The following is a 14,777-nucleotide window of genomic DNA, read 5'->3' as shown; positions in this document are numbered from 1 at the left end:
TCACAACTTGTGCTCTGCTCATGCAAGAGGCAGCAGTAGTCTCATGGAGAAGTCTGAATTTTTTTCCAGTACATTTAGAGAAATACAAACTTTAGCCAGTGTCAAATGGAAACAAGCAGGGCTATCCCTCTTCTGCATGTCTTACTCACATATTCCCATCTTCAGCATGCAGAAAGGATATATCACAACTAGAGATGGGCATAAACAGCAATACAAACAAAAAAAAGCCACGAACAGCCCAATCTGCTGTTCGCGAACAAACTGTTCATGAGGCCCCATTCTAAACGAACAGGTGGTCGTTGCAAGTCTTGTTCGTTGCTGTTTGTCAAGCCAGACAATCTGGCACCTGCAATCAATTCCCTTGGCAACCGGAGGCAGGGACTTGCTGAACTCTGTATGAACTCCTGCTGTTGCCCTGGAAACCCCAATCTAAGCCCAATTTAGCTTGATTGGCAGGTCTTCCTTTCAAGTGTGGAGCTCCGAATTTGTTACAACAAAGGAGCAAAGACCTGGGGGGAGGGGGGCTCCCAGCTCTGGCTTAGTTTGCAGACAGTGGAAAGGGAGAGAGTTGCTGCTGGCATTTTGATAGGGACAGTGCATTGGAGCTTGAATTTTCTTTGTGTGTGGTGGGATAGGGATCTACCTCTTCAAGTTCCAGGGCTGCTGCCAGGCTCTGGGGCCAAGCTATTATTTATTATTGGTACATTTCCTGCTGCCTGCTCAGGTAGGGTTTCTGGGAGTGGTGTTGTAGGGATCTTGATGGCTGGAGGAGCCTGCTGGACCCCAAGAACAACGAACATGTTCATGAACAGGTCACGTTCATCAACGTTCGTTGTTCATGGATGGCAACAAACAACAAACACCATGTTAGTTATTTTTCTGTTCGTGCCCATGTCTAACCACAACCGCCATCATTCACAGTGGAAGAATGATTCAATGAGGACATCTTCAACTCCCAGGATTTTCCAATATGGTATGTTCCAAGAAAAGATACGCTTCTTGAAAGTCCTTCAGACGAATGAAAGATCTGCAAACTACATAATACAATAGGCCTCTCTGTTCATTGCTGAATATCTTTGGGGAAAGCTGGCATCCTGTTCTCTGCAGAGAATGGGCTTTCACAAAGTGCAGTTTCCACATTGCACTTTTTACAGTGTGCAAACCTTCTGGCAGAACACTTCCATATTTTAAAAGGCCAGGTGGGGAACATTAAAATCATGTTATTTCTGGATTGATGCATAGGAGTTTGTTCTCTTGTATAATACTGCTTATGTCAAAATAAGTGTGAATGGGGGTGTGGTGAGGAATGGAATCTGACTCAAATCTGCATACTGCAAATATAACATGTTCATAGAATATTTTGGAAATTAGCACCTCAAAGACCCAAGCTGATTGCAAAGCAATTTTTAGAGCTCACATTTTTAATTTGAGGATAGGATCTGAATTAAGTTGTAATACCTCATGTTTGGACATGTTTGTTGGTTATACTTTACTGGAAATCTAAGGGGAAAAAAGAGAGAGCTGTACTGTAATATTTGAGCTGAGCTCCTATATTACAGATTAGTTTCCTTCACTACTGAAAAGCAACTGAGATGTCACTGATCTTAGTTTGCTATCTGAAAACATTACGGATTTTTTTTACATCAATATTTTGCATGTCATGGATACTCAATCTGTGTGCAGACTTTTGGAACTTGCCCATTGCAGTTCCTGTCATGAAACATTTACCATGATTCAGGAAAATCTCCACCTGTATTTCTATTTTCACTCTCCTTCTATATACTAAAGGAAGATCAGTAGATAAAGCTCCTGGTTGCTCAGTTGTTGAAGCTATAAATACAGATTTCAAAACATTATCTAACGGGTCATAAATAACTACATTTGTATCCTACCTTTTATCCAAGCAGCTCAGAGTGTTAGTTATAGAACTTATCAGGGGCGAGCAGGATTGCCAACTTTGTGTTGGGAAATTCCTGGAGATTGCTGAGTGAAGGTTAGGGAGCGTGTAATGCAATGGAGTCTTTCATCTAAAGAAGCCATTTTCTCCAGGGGGATTGATCTCTGTAGTCTGGAGATCAGTTGTAATTCTGGAGATCTCCAGCCCCACCTACCACGTACGATATTGTAATCTCTTTTGAGGAAGGGTGGGATAAACAGGCAATCGATAGATAGTGATCCTGTTGTATCCTTTCAGCAAACTATTGAGGAAGGTTAAGCCAGGGGTGGCTGCAACCCAAGGTCACCTGCTGAACTTCAGAGATCTTCACCTCTACAACTGTACTATACTACACTGGCTCTCAAGATGCATGAGACTTGATGCCATTCATTGCATCTTTTAAGTGTGCTGTTGTAACACTTAAAAGATGCAATGAATGGCATCAAGTCTCATGCAGCTTGAGAGATAGTGTAGTTAAATACTGAAATACTTTACATGCTTAAAAGAAAAGCACTATGAAATTGAAACTAATCAAATCCCTGTCCACTGCTTGACTTCAGGGTCTGCAGAGTGTAACCACCACAAACTATCCCACACAGATTAAAATCAGTCCCCAAAACACTTTTTGTTTTTTTAGTGGGGAGAATACTTTTGATTGAATCCATCTGGTTTTGCCAAATTATCTATGATCAAAATATTTGAATGACTTCTTCAATGTTCTAGATAACCAGAAATGATGTTAAATAGGGGGTCTTCAAAAATACTGATTCATCTAACCTATTAAATTGGTGGGTTTACTCCTGAGAAGTCTGCTTGCACCCAATACTTTCCAAAACCATGGACAATCCAAGGCATATCTGCCATTACTCTTTGTTTTGGTGTGAGCTGCCTCTAGAATTTCAGTCAAGGGACAGTCTAGAAATATTTAAACAGTAAAATAATTTGTCAAATCAACTTCTGGAACAGTATAGAGGGTAGAAAGTATAGTTCTAATTGCACGCTGCTAATTAAAGTACCCTGACTTGGATGGCCCAGGCTAGCCTGATCTCGTTAGTTCTCAGAAACTAAGCAGGGTTGACCTGGTTAGTACTTGGATGGGAGACCTCCAAGAAAGTCTAGGGGTTGCTATGCAGAGGCAGGCAATGGCAAGCCACCTCTGAAGTTCTCACACTGAAAATCCAATGGGTTCACCATAAGTCAGCTATGACTTGATGAAGCATTACAAACACACGATCAGAATACTTTCACATCTCAGGAGGATTTAGGACTGAAACACCCCAAGTCACTGAAAATCCTGAGCTAAACCTCCTTCTCCAGACCAAAGCATTAAATTGAACACTCGCCACCAAAGATGGCGCCCACATTTGTATGTCTCCTTCCTTTCCATGTTTACTACCATTTGCCCAGTGTCATGATTTGCTCCATACCACTGCTAGCATTGATGAGGATACAGCACATTGTGACCTCACAATGTGAGCCAAGCTATGCTAGAATGAGGGGGGGAGTGTTGGCCACTTTGGGATATGCTCTGAGGGTAACATCCAGTTTTGCCTCAAGAACACAGTACAAAATCCAAAATATTCCTGCTAGTTATGTGGCTATTATCCATAATTTTATACTGAACCATGCTTTCATTTGTATTTTGGGGATTGGTTCATTTGTTGCGTTCGCCCATCAAACTGAGTTTTGCCACCATCTACTGTTCTTTGGGTAACAAAACTAAACAAAATCATGTAGCCTTGCTTGACTGATAAAGATTAGCTGACTTCTTGCATTAAAGAAGTTTGTCTTGTACGGGATGAGGTGACAAGACAATAACTAAGTGCTAATTGTGCATAACCGGCGCTAAAGATATGCAGCCCCATTACGGCATGCAATAAATGAAGCGAACAACAAGAACGTATTAGGCACTTTTAATAATGACACCAGAACAGCGGTTTGGAGCAAAAGGGATGGGAAAGGCTTTCGAGTTTCAATTCGGGAGCCTGTAATTATTTCTTACTTGAATGGATTCCACTGGTAGGAAATAAGACTGACCTTATTTTCAATGCAGACTCTTTAGTTCTGCACCAAAACAAGGCTGATGTATAGGATCTGTAAATGGCCCTGTAACTTCTAATTGCTTTGCATTATTACATAGCTTAAACAGTGGTTATTACTTGTCTGATATTTTAATTTTCTGTTCAACGTGATGAAAAAGGTCAATTTGGCTTTGTTTTAGAATGTAATTGTAGAAAGCTATAATTATGGCAGCTGCACAAATCACATGGCATGAGGGATACTCAACTGTAAAAAAAAAAAAAAAAGTTGCTACGATGCTACCAAACAAAGCAGAATGGCAAAGGCTGCCTCTCCCAATCGCAGGACCTATTCACAAGACCCTTTAAAGGTGCTGAGGGTTCAATGATCGATTACCTGGTCAAATACTATTACTTTTTAAAAAGAATAGTTTTATTTGAACAGAAAAAAGAATAGCATTATTTGAACAGAAAAATTAACAATGAACAGGCTTGATGCTTCGGCCGCTTAGAAACACAAACCCGTTAAATATGTCAGTTTGAAACAACAAAATCAACTCGAGGCAAAACTGCATCAGATCCACAATTTAAGGACATTTACAGAGGCAGCCCTCAGCCCTGACTGCTGTTCAGAGATTTCAAAATCACTGGGGCTGATGAGTGCTTCGTTGTGCTCACAGGGAGAGGGTGCCGCGGCTTCCTAGTAGAGCATCTGCTCTGAATGCAGAAAGTCCCAAGTTCAATCTCATTTCTTACTAAAAGGATCAGGTGGAAGGTGATGTAAAATCCAGGATCCTGGAGAGCCGGTGCCAGTCAGAGGCGACAATACGGATCTTGGTAAAGGTTTGACTCCGCATAAGGCAGCCTCATGTATGTTTGCCTCTGACTGCTGCAGAGCTAAGAGGCAAGTAGCCCTCCCCCTCTTTGACTTTGCTAACAAACGACACCACTGTGAAATAAGAAAAGCTTCTACCTACATCGCCCCCCCCTTCTTTGTTTCCCAGGTCAAATAAACGGTGATCAGTTGTCAATGTTCAGATAATTGACTTGCATGCCACCCCTCTGTGGAGTTCACCCCTGCTGCCCCTGAACATCTAGGAACATTCATCCCATTCCTTGAGATGTCCTATCCCATTGTGAGTTTTCCTGCCATGCGTTACTGGCTAGTAGGGGAAAGCACAGCACGATGGTGTTGCATTATAAAGTGAGTGTTCATACACATTACGGAGGAAGGGAGACACCTTATTTGGTGGCATCTATGTGATGTGTGTTAATGTGCAATTCTGACCTGCGTATGAGGCTCTTGGGGGGAAAAAATATCAGCACATGTGACTGCAGAGTGTGTATCTGTTGCCAATCTGGCTAAATCCATTCTTCATTTGCTTTGAAGATCCCCCTAAATATTAGTGGAGGCATGCCAAATGATACCCCCTACACCACCATCTTGGTAGCAGGACATTGACATGGACTGGACTTTTCCCACGGTTGCCCTGAACAGAGGTACTGATATGATACAGCCCTCAGGCCCACGTGGGAAAGCAGGCTGAAGCGACAAGAAGCAGTTCAGGAATTTTAACAGATATTTATTGGGGGATTCCGCATGATCAATTTTGATCGGACTTTCTGAGCAGTCATGCCGCAGTGGAGTCCTACGAAACCACTTCTCCCCCATTCCACATTAGGCTTTTGTTTCACACATTTCATCGGCTCAAAGTCCATCATGCGGAATTTTTGACAGGATAAAAATTGATTCCTCATCGCTTTTTCCGGGGGAAGTGTCGAATGATGCACATCTTCATCCCCCCCCCCAAAAAAACGTTGCTACACATAAACGTTGCATCAAACCGACACATTAGAAAAAAATTTCTCACAAAAAAACGTTGCTACACATAAACGTTGCATCAAATAAACATATTGGATAGGCCAGAGCACTTCCCACCGATATTGTGGAAGAGTATTGGCTATTGACATTTGGAGGGAAAATTGTTACCAATGACCCCGCGTCTATCTTTCCTGCTTTCTTCGTGAGCGGAGTGGTTTAGTGATAGGTGTTGTGTTGAGGACGGTCTCTTTCTCCCTCCATGAAATGCCTAGACCACTAGTTGAACACTGAAGTCCCTCCATCACACTGTCACTCTGCCTCAGAAGCTGTCAGCTGTCAGCGAGCAACAAGTAACAAATTTGGCGTGTTGTAAAATTGACCTGTTATTGGTCAGCTGTTGTCATGTGACACAGGATATGTTTCTGCATAGATTTGTAGAAACGTTGCAATGTTTTTTTACATTTTTTTTTTTAAAAAAAAAGAGGGGAAGGGAAAGGGTAGTGGGTGTAGCTTAGAAAACATGATTGGCCAATCAAATTAAGTTGATTTGAAGGGCGAGAGAAAAGGGCAAGGGTGGGGAGAACATCGGATAAAGAATTCCGCATGATTAAAATCCCTAACCTGCTGCGCATGGACAAATAAGTCGGGGGAAAGCAGGATGGGAAAAAAATGGGCAAAACGTGCAGTGACTTCGAATCTGCTGCTAGGATTGCCTTCCCACGTGTGGAAACGCAAGAAAAAATCGAGGTCATTTAGAAGCTGAAGCAGGGAAAACCATTTGTGCGGAATCACCCATTCTCTCAGGCACATGGTTGCCCAAATGATATCTGGAGAGTTAAAAACTCATGTCCAACAATGCACAAACTCCTTCTGAATATTTTTCAAGCTGTTCTTCAACACAAGGCCTAAGAACACAGCAGGAAAAAAGGAGAAGCTTCCATATGAATTGAGCTACTACTAGTTTAACTAGGAGTGAGAGACTGAATTTTACACTAAAACTCAGAGTTATTCCAGTCTAAGCCCACTGACTTCTACCCAACATGCCCAGGTTTTAAATGAGATCGGCCAGTGTCGTCACTCAGAGATGAGGAATTGTGCCAGGATATAGAAAAAGCAACAGTGATTATTTATCATGCACAAGCCATTTAAGGCTACTATTGACAAAAACCACCACCGTGAAATCTGCCCAGAGGACAAGAGGAAGGCACTGTGCCTGCAGCCTTCCTGTTCCGCTGCATACTTGGCTTCGGTACATGGAAGGAGACCAAGAATCCCTCTTACCTCTGATTACAAAGTTGACATGCAAAGCAGTCCAGGTGGTAAACATTTTCCTTGGCTCTCATCACCATCTCAAAAGCAGGTATAAGTTTGCTGCAGGCAGCGCAGTTTCCCGTAACGCCAAATAACCTGAAGAAATATAAACAGGGGGAGGGGGAGAGGTCCAGGAGCAGGTAAGGTTGACTATATATATATATAAATATATAACTTAACAATCCTACTACCTACGTTTGAGTTTACCCACATATAACTTAACAATCATACTACCTATACGTTTGAGTTTACCTGTTTTCCAACCTTGTCATGAAACACGCTTTTACAAAATCACTTAAGTACCAGCAGAAAAAGCAGGCTTACTATTTGCCCGTGCATGGCAGGCATGGTCCTGACCTGCACTTCACCACCTGTGCTCGAGCAATAGAGCAGCGTGAGAAAAAATTGCATCTGATGAAGAGAACTGTGATTCTCGAAAGCTTATGCTACAATAAAGTTGGTTAGTCTTAAAGGTGCTACTGGACTCTTTTTGATTTTGCTACTACAGACTAACACGGCTAACTCCTCTGCAGAAAAAATTGTGCGTGTGGGCATGAAGCATGATGGTGCAGATGCCGTGATGTCATTTCCAGGTGATCAACCGTAAGTGATGTCAAAGTATCTACAATGCTCTAGGAATTCCTAGAGTGTCATGTGGAGGGGAACCTCTAGGAATGACTGATGGGTACCAGTAAAATGGCATTTGAGTTGAGGCTTCCCAAAACTTATTCCCTTCTAGGGCAATCGGTTGGCCACTGAGAAACAGGTTGTTGGACTAGATGGATTACTGGTCCGATCCAGCAGGGCTCTCCTTACATTCTTATGCAGATGTGTTATTTGTATGAACCAGTGATTGGATGCCAAGCTTCCTAAAGGGGTTCCTGGAGGGTCTGAATGCCAAGGTTCTTGGAGGAATTTGATGCCAAGCTCTCTAGATCATAGTCCAACAATAATACACTGACACACGCTGAGACCTCATTTCTGGGTGCTCACCCAGAAGTGACATCACAGCATCCATGATATTCCCCCCTCCCTAGAACCCCCCTCATAATGTGCCTGGGATGTGCAGGGCTGGTAACCCTAGGCAAGAGTGAGCCCTATTTGAATTGTACCTTCTTTTCTGGACAAGCGTTGTATGGTCAGAAAGGTGTCTATAAGTAGCAGAATTCTGCTCTACCCTGAAAAATAATATACTGTTGGCCCTTATCCTATGCAGCTCATATGCTGTGCATAAAAGTCTTTAGCCTTGATGAGGCTTGGGGTATAAAGCAACATTTGCAATCTTGCAACTCTACAAAGATACATAATAGCAAATACAGGAGCAAAATATTATGTAACATCATGGATCTGAGGGCTAGTCTCTTTGAAAGTGCAGTGGGAAAATAGCTTCTTAGATCTCACAGCAAATACAAGAGCCATAAAACCTTGGCCTTAATGCTATTTATTTATAACACACATGCTTTAGCACAAGAGAAAATGATACTGCTGGGGGTGGGTGGGGGGAGAAGCTACAATTCTAGTCATTTTTGACACCTAGTGCTAAAAGCTTTACCATTATTAAAGAACATTTTATGAAGAAGTCATTTAAAGCGTCAGAAAGCATTAGTGGTTCATGCACCTTACAACCCTACGCCATGGTTATAGCTATGATTATGTTATTCAAGTAGCCCATTAAAGTAAATGAGGCAGTCAACTATATATAGCCACATTAGGAGTGCAGGTATATTATACTGCAGGAACAATTTTAAATCTCTTCTAAAATGTTTTAACTTTTTAACTTCAAAGTTTTTCTTAAAATATACACACAACACACCATGCGCTTTCGTTCAAGATTTTGGTTATTTTGCAAATGGTATGTTGCAAAGAGCAAATGCATAATAACAGCTCCGCATAGATCTAGATGGGATTTTCATTTTAAACATGGGAGGATTATAACTTTGGGGGATTTTTTTGTTGTTGCACTCACCACCCATCTTTGAAGCCAGCTTTAATGTAAAGCTACTTAATATATGCAAATAAGAGGGGCTGTTTAAAAAAGCATCGCTCTTCTCTGTGTATAAGCAGTTAATGCCATTTTTAAGTATGATACAAAATAGATGAAAATGCCTCATCTGCCGCTTTCCTTTTTGCTCTTCAACATCAGGCTGACAGCAGAAAAATATAATGGCTCTCAAGGGAAACACCAAATTAAAAGCAGTTCTAAGCTAATGAATTCAAAGGTGCTACTGTAGAAAATTCAGTTTGGCAATATACACAAAACAAAAAAAAGAATGCGCTCTTTTTCCATTTTGGAGAATGGCAATATCTATGCCTACCGAAGCCAGATACCTTTTTCCACCTCTTGTTCCCCTCCACTCAATAGGCACATTTTGCATAATACATGCCACATGTTTATTTTTCCAAGTTCTGAATCATTTTCCGCCAGTTGTCTGATATGCTGGTTTATCCTGATTTTGGGGGGGAAAAGTTCTAAGATAAAAACAGCCAAAAACAAGGCCTAATCATCAGCATTCTTGTGTGCATCAACTCCTGTTAGATTTATTATTCAAGCTCATGTCAACTTTGTTTTGCTAATTGTGAAGACTGATTAAAATTATATGTACACAGACACACATGCGTGTGCGCACACACAAAGGGTTGTCTCTCTAGCAGCTTTTCTTTTGCTACATATTCCGTTTCAGGGGTTCTCAAAACACTGCTTCCTTGGGTGTCCCCCCTTGGGTGTCATAAAAACCTTCGTGGCAGAAGAGAAGGTACGACTTGCGCTCACTACTGCTGTCCCAACCCAACACTGGCATAAGAATGTTGAGTGCAGGGAGTGCAGATGGGGAGGAAACACAGATGCCAGCTGTACCAACTAAGCCATTTTTAAAAAATGTGTCTTCAAAATTTCTGGAAATTTTACTTTGTTGGTCGACTCCAGTTTAGAAAGTGGGAGAGAAACACTGAGGTTGCCAGCCTCCAGGTGGTAGCTGGAGATCTCCTGGAATTACAACGTCTCCAGGCAACAGAAATCAGTTGCCCTAGAGAAAATGTCTGCTTTGAAGGGTGAACTCTATGGCATTACACCCCACTGAAGCCCCTCCCCCTCCCCCTTCCCCAAACCCCACCCTTTCCAGGCCCCACCCCCCAAATCTCCAGGAATTTCCCAACCTGGACCTGGCAACCCTAAGAAAGATAGTAGGATAATGTCTCTCCTAAAATCGTTCTTAAGTAATTGGGAGAGTTTTTTTACCACCATTTGGAAGGCCTTTAAATGAATCATACTGATTAAACGAACCAACACTACAGCCCTAGTCTACAGGCAAAAGGGATGTGTGGTGCATGAGTTGAAATTTTGGCACAGCGATTGTTGCTGACTATCCCAGAAATAACTATGCCTGGGAAAAAGGTTATTAACTAGAGCCATTAAGCCTATGGCGGCGGGTGCATATATGTGCTAATCCAATTCCAGTCAGAGATGATAACAACGATCATTTGCCAGGAAGAGGCCTGCTCCTCAGTGACTGGAGAAGTTGCTATGACTGTGGCATTACTGCCAACAGTGCTGATCTATGTGAATGGGCACTCAACATTCAAATGAAAGGGAACTCTCAGGCAACGAGGTGAGTGAGACCAAGAGAGAAAAGAGAGGTGGAACACAGCTTGTTTTTAAGAGAGGCAGATATTCAAGGAAGGGGAACATTAGACAGAAAGACATAGAACCAAAGCACCACACAACAAGGAAGAGGCACACAGGCAGCAACATCACATAGAAATAAAGTGAAGATTTAAAGTTAGCTTGTTTGCAACTGGGGATGCTACCAAAGTATTTGACATCTCTTGTTTGAGTCAAAAGTCCAATTTTCTTTCATGGTTTTCTCCACCATTGGGACAAAATGGTGGTCATTTATTCCTGACTAAATTAACATCATTTGACGGAATTGTGGCTGTTAAAACAGATGAAATAAAAATGGTCTGCTCAGCCATACACACAAAGAAAAAAAATCTCTATTCTGAGTTATTTTTATCTACACAGTTGGTGGCATTCATCAACACAGGAGTAGCTGGCTGGCATCAGTACTGGTGCATACTCAGGCCTTACTAGGTTTCTGAGATTGATGGGAATTGTAGTTTTCTCTGTCTTCTGATTTAATTTGGGATACTGCAACAACTACAATTCTATTAATCCTGGCACAAAGTCATACCGGGGAAGAGAATTGTACAGGAAAATTAGGACCCTACCCGAGGCACTGTGTGTAGGGATTACTGCCAGATTATGATTTGGAAGGCCCAGGTTCGAATCCCCATTTGGCCATGGAAACTTGCTGTGTGACCCGGGACTAGTCACACACATTCAGCCTAACCTACCTCACAGGGTTGTTGTGAGAATAATGGAGAAGAGAAAGATGTTGTAAACCGTTGGTTATCAGATGGCTCTATGCACTGTAGTAAGTAACCACTTGATAAGTACATTATTGACTGTATTTATTCTGATGTAATTATGTGGTCAAACAAGCATACCACTTAGCCTGCTTGAACCACAAACAAGTTTGCTAACTGAGTAAAGTTCAACATGGCAACATTTACCTCAGATAAATGCTCCCAGGTAATAGAAGAGCTTGTTTTGACATGGTGCTCACAGTGTGAGCGTAGCGTACCTCACTGGGTTGCTGTGACAATAAAATGGAAGATAGAAGAATTATGTAAGCTGCTTTGGGTCCCCATCTGAGAAAAAGGTGGAGTAAAAATGAAGTAAATAAATAAAATTTACTCCCCTGCAGGTTACTTTCATCCTTCAGAATGGTAAACTTTGAGGCTTAGAGGGAACTGACACAGAGAGAGGCATTCATCCATCACTAGTTTATAATATTTTAGTTAAAGCCAACTTCTATTACTCATCAAAGGTTCGTGTAATGGATTTCAAACTTAACAAAACAGTAGCTAAAGAGGAAATTTTATGAGGTGGTAGAATCCAAGCTATGTTGTTCAATACAAATGTGTCAGTCCGTTGTGTAAAAAAAGTCCTAGTACTCAACTTATATCTGGAAACAGATCAAATGCCACCCACATGGTACACACCTTCAGGTGTACCATGTGCATGCACATGCACATATGCTTGCAAATGTGGACACACAGGGAATTTAATAAGGAAGGCTACTACAATGAAAGATGTAATGCTTCTAATTCATGGTGATGAAATTTCTCATGATCACAGAAGGGTCTCTGCCCTTTTGCTTAATAAGCTTGTGTGAGAGAAGGTAAGCAACAGGACAACCAAAGGTATTTTTTTTTCCTCTTTCAAACTTCCCTCTCCCTTGGGCTTTCCCCCACCATGAGGGCCTTTTGCACCTGAAAATGGTGTCTTGAAACTCTATTTCTGCCATTGAGCCTGAGGGTCCACGGCCATTGCCAGATAAGCCATGTGTATCTTGCTTGTATTACACATTGAGCAGCCTTGAAATGCACAAGAAGCCTTTATTAAGCAATGTGCAAGAAAACACAAATGGATCTCTGCTCCTTTGTATGGGTCAGCTTGGACCTATCTTGACAGTCCATACGCAGAAGCCTTCTCTAAGCACAGAAAGACAGCAGTTTTCAGTAAGCCTGTGCTGGATCCCCCCAAATGGGAATTACGCCATGGCTCAAATGGCCACATGCATGCTCACGGCTTGCAATAAAGTCAGCCTAGATCATCGATTTCTAACGTATGACTCCAAATGCTCAAATCATCTATGCTGAACAATGGCAGTGCAAACCCCAATTCAAGCTGACTTGAACATATGCTAAAGAGCAACCTCAAAACTAGTGTAACCAGTAATAGCACAGCTGAAAACCAGCACAGACTTTCAGAAAACTGTTGTTTCTAAGCAGCGCCGAGACTGCCACTGTCATGGCCACCAGAAATGCTGATGCTTTGTGCACCACCCACATGCCCTTCTCTGGCAGTGCTAGGCAGCATATGCAGCTGGGAGCAGAGGCGACAAAGCACTCACAAACAGGCAGTGGACAGTGTGAGTGCAGGCACCAGAGGAGATGTGTGAGGAGTAAGTGAGCAGCAAGGGGCGCCCCCTGAAGCCATGCGTCCTGGCACCTGCCCCACCTTGCCATGTGCTGACATTGGACCTGAACCCCAATTTCTGGAGAATTTTTGCAAAGATCTGGACAGGATTCTGTTTTTCAGTGTGGTATAGTAGGCAGAGGATTAGAGAGAGCAGAGTTGAACCCCAGCCCCTTCCCCAAGAAATCCACTTTGGGCAAAAATTCCACTCTCTCAGCTTAACAGACCTCAGAGAGTGGTGAGAATAACAGAGGGGCGAGAGGGCTCTGCGCATGCCACCTTCCTCTCTTTGGAGCCATGCTCTGTGGTTCATACCCAGCTCCTTCTGCTCAGAGGGACCGCAACTCTGAATTTGGAGGATTCATTTAGCAATCAGACTAATAGGTGTCAATAGACCTAGACTCCGAGAATTTGTGCAATGCTCTCTTTAAACCTATCTAAATCAGATTTAATGCAACAACCTGCTCTTATTCACTGGGAAAGGGTAGGATATACACTCGAATGAACAGACAGGCCCATGGTATAGTAGAAGGGTACATGTTGTGGACACTGCTGTCTAAAATGGAGAAGGGTCTGGCTAGGGATCAGTCCCCTGCCGGGTGCAGGGGAGACCCTGCCCCCACTTACCTGGCTGGTGGGGGGGGTGCACTCCCAGGCGGTGTGTTGCACTCCTGTGCGCTGCAGCAGCCCAATTAATTCCAAATCAGGCTGCTCTGCAGCGGCCAGATTTGGGCTGAATTGGGCTGCTGCAGAGCATGGCCACTCCCAGGGCGGCACGTGATCCGTGTGATGACATCACTTCCCAGAAGTGATGTTATTGCACAGGCCAGGAGCATACGTGCGATAGGGAAAGCAATAAGGTAGGTGCCAGGCCTCCAACCTCCCACTGGAGGGGGGGGAGTCGCAGGACCTGGCAACCCTAGGTCTGGCTAGTGCAAATTGGGGATGGATGACTCTGAGGAATTACAAGGTAAGTTCCACAACAGAAGAAAGGCAGGATAAAAAATGCAACAAGCCAAAATTTGGGCCACTACTGAACCTATGAAGCTGCCTTATACTGAATCAGACCATTAGTCCATCAGTCAGGATTGTCTATTCAGACAGGCACAGCTCTCCTCAGGTCTCAAGTAGAGGTCTTTCATATCACCTGATCCTTTTAGGTGGACATGCTGTGGATTGAAAATGGGATCTTTGGCATGCCAAGCAGATTCTTTGCCACTGAGCCACAGTCCCTCTCTGCAGGATGCCCACAAATCTTGCCTCACATCTGCATCAGGGACAGATTTGGGGGTGAAACTGCAGGGCCCCAGATGCTCTGGTTCAGCAAGGCTCCACCCCATGCAGGCTGTAGCTAGAGATAGGAGAATGTCACCCATTTTTATTCTGCCACATCTTTCTCTCCAGTGCATTCTGGGAGCTGCAGTTTCTTGGAGCACTGGATGTTAATAAGCTGGGGTGGCCCCTAAGACAATGAAGTCCAGAGTATAAGATTACCTTCACTGTGCCACTGAAGCATCCTATTTAAAAACTTATGCAAAGCCTGCTGGACTGTTGTGCTCTTTGCCACAGGTATGCATTTTTGCACCTGCCCCACCCTTCAGCTTAATGTTAGCTCCTTCTGTTAATTGTGAAAATGGCTATATGTTTCTA

The 14,777-nt window shown here is 43.0% G+C and overlaps 1 protein-coding gene across 2 annotated transcripts in view; it reads right to left on the bottom strand.

The window, feature by feature from the left end:
* LMO3 (LIM domain only 3) overlaps window positions 1-14,777 on the bottom strand; it is a 103,182-nt gene that overhangs the window by 8,430 nt on the left and 79,975 nt on the right. For both annotated transcript variants that reach the window (XM_054988983.1, XM_054988982.1), the window contains exon 3: window positions 7,058-7,183. In XM_054988983.1, coding sequence (XP_054844958.1) covers window positions 7,058-7,183 — 126 coding nt within the window. The remainder of the gene's footprint in view (window positions 1-7,057; window positions 7,184-14,777) is intronic.

Source organism: Eublepharis macularius, chromosome 9, assembly GCF_028583425.1.
Source record: "Eublepharis macularius isolate TG4126 chromosome 9, MPM_Emac_v1.0, whole genome shotgun sequence".
NCBI lineage: Eukaryota > Metazoa > Chordata > Lepidosauria > Squamata > Eublepharidae > Eublepharis > Eublepharis macularius.
The sequence above is the reverse complement of the archived record's forward strand: the minus strand, read 5'-3'. Positions and strand labels throughout refer to the sequence as shown.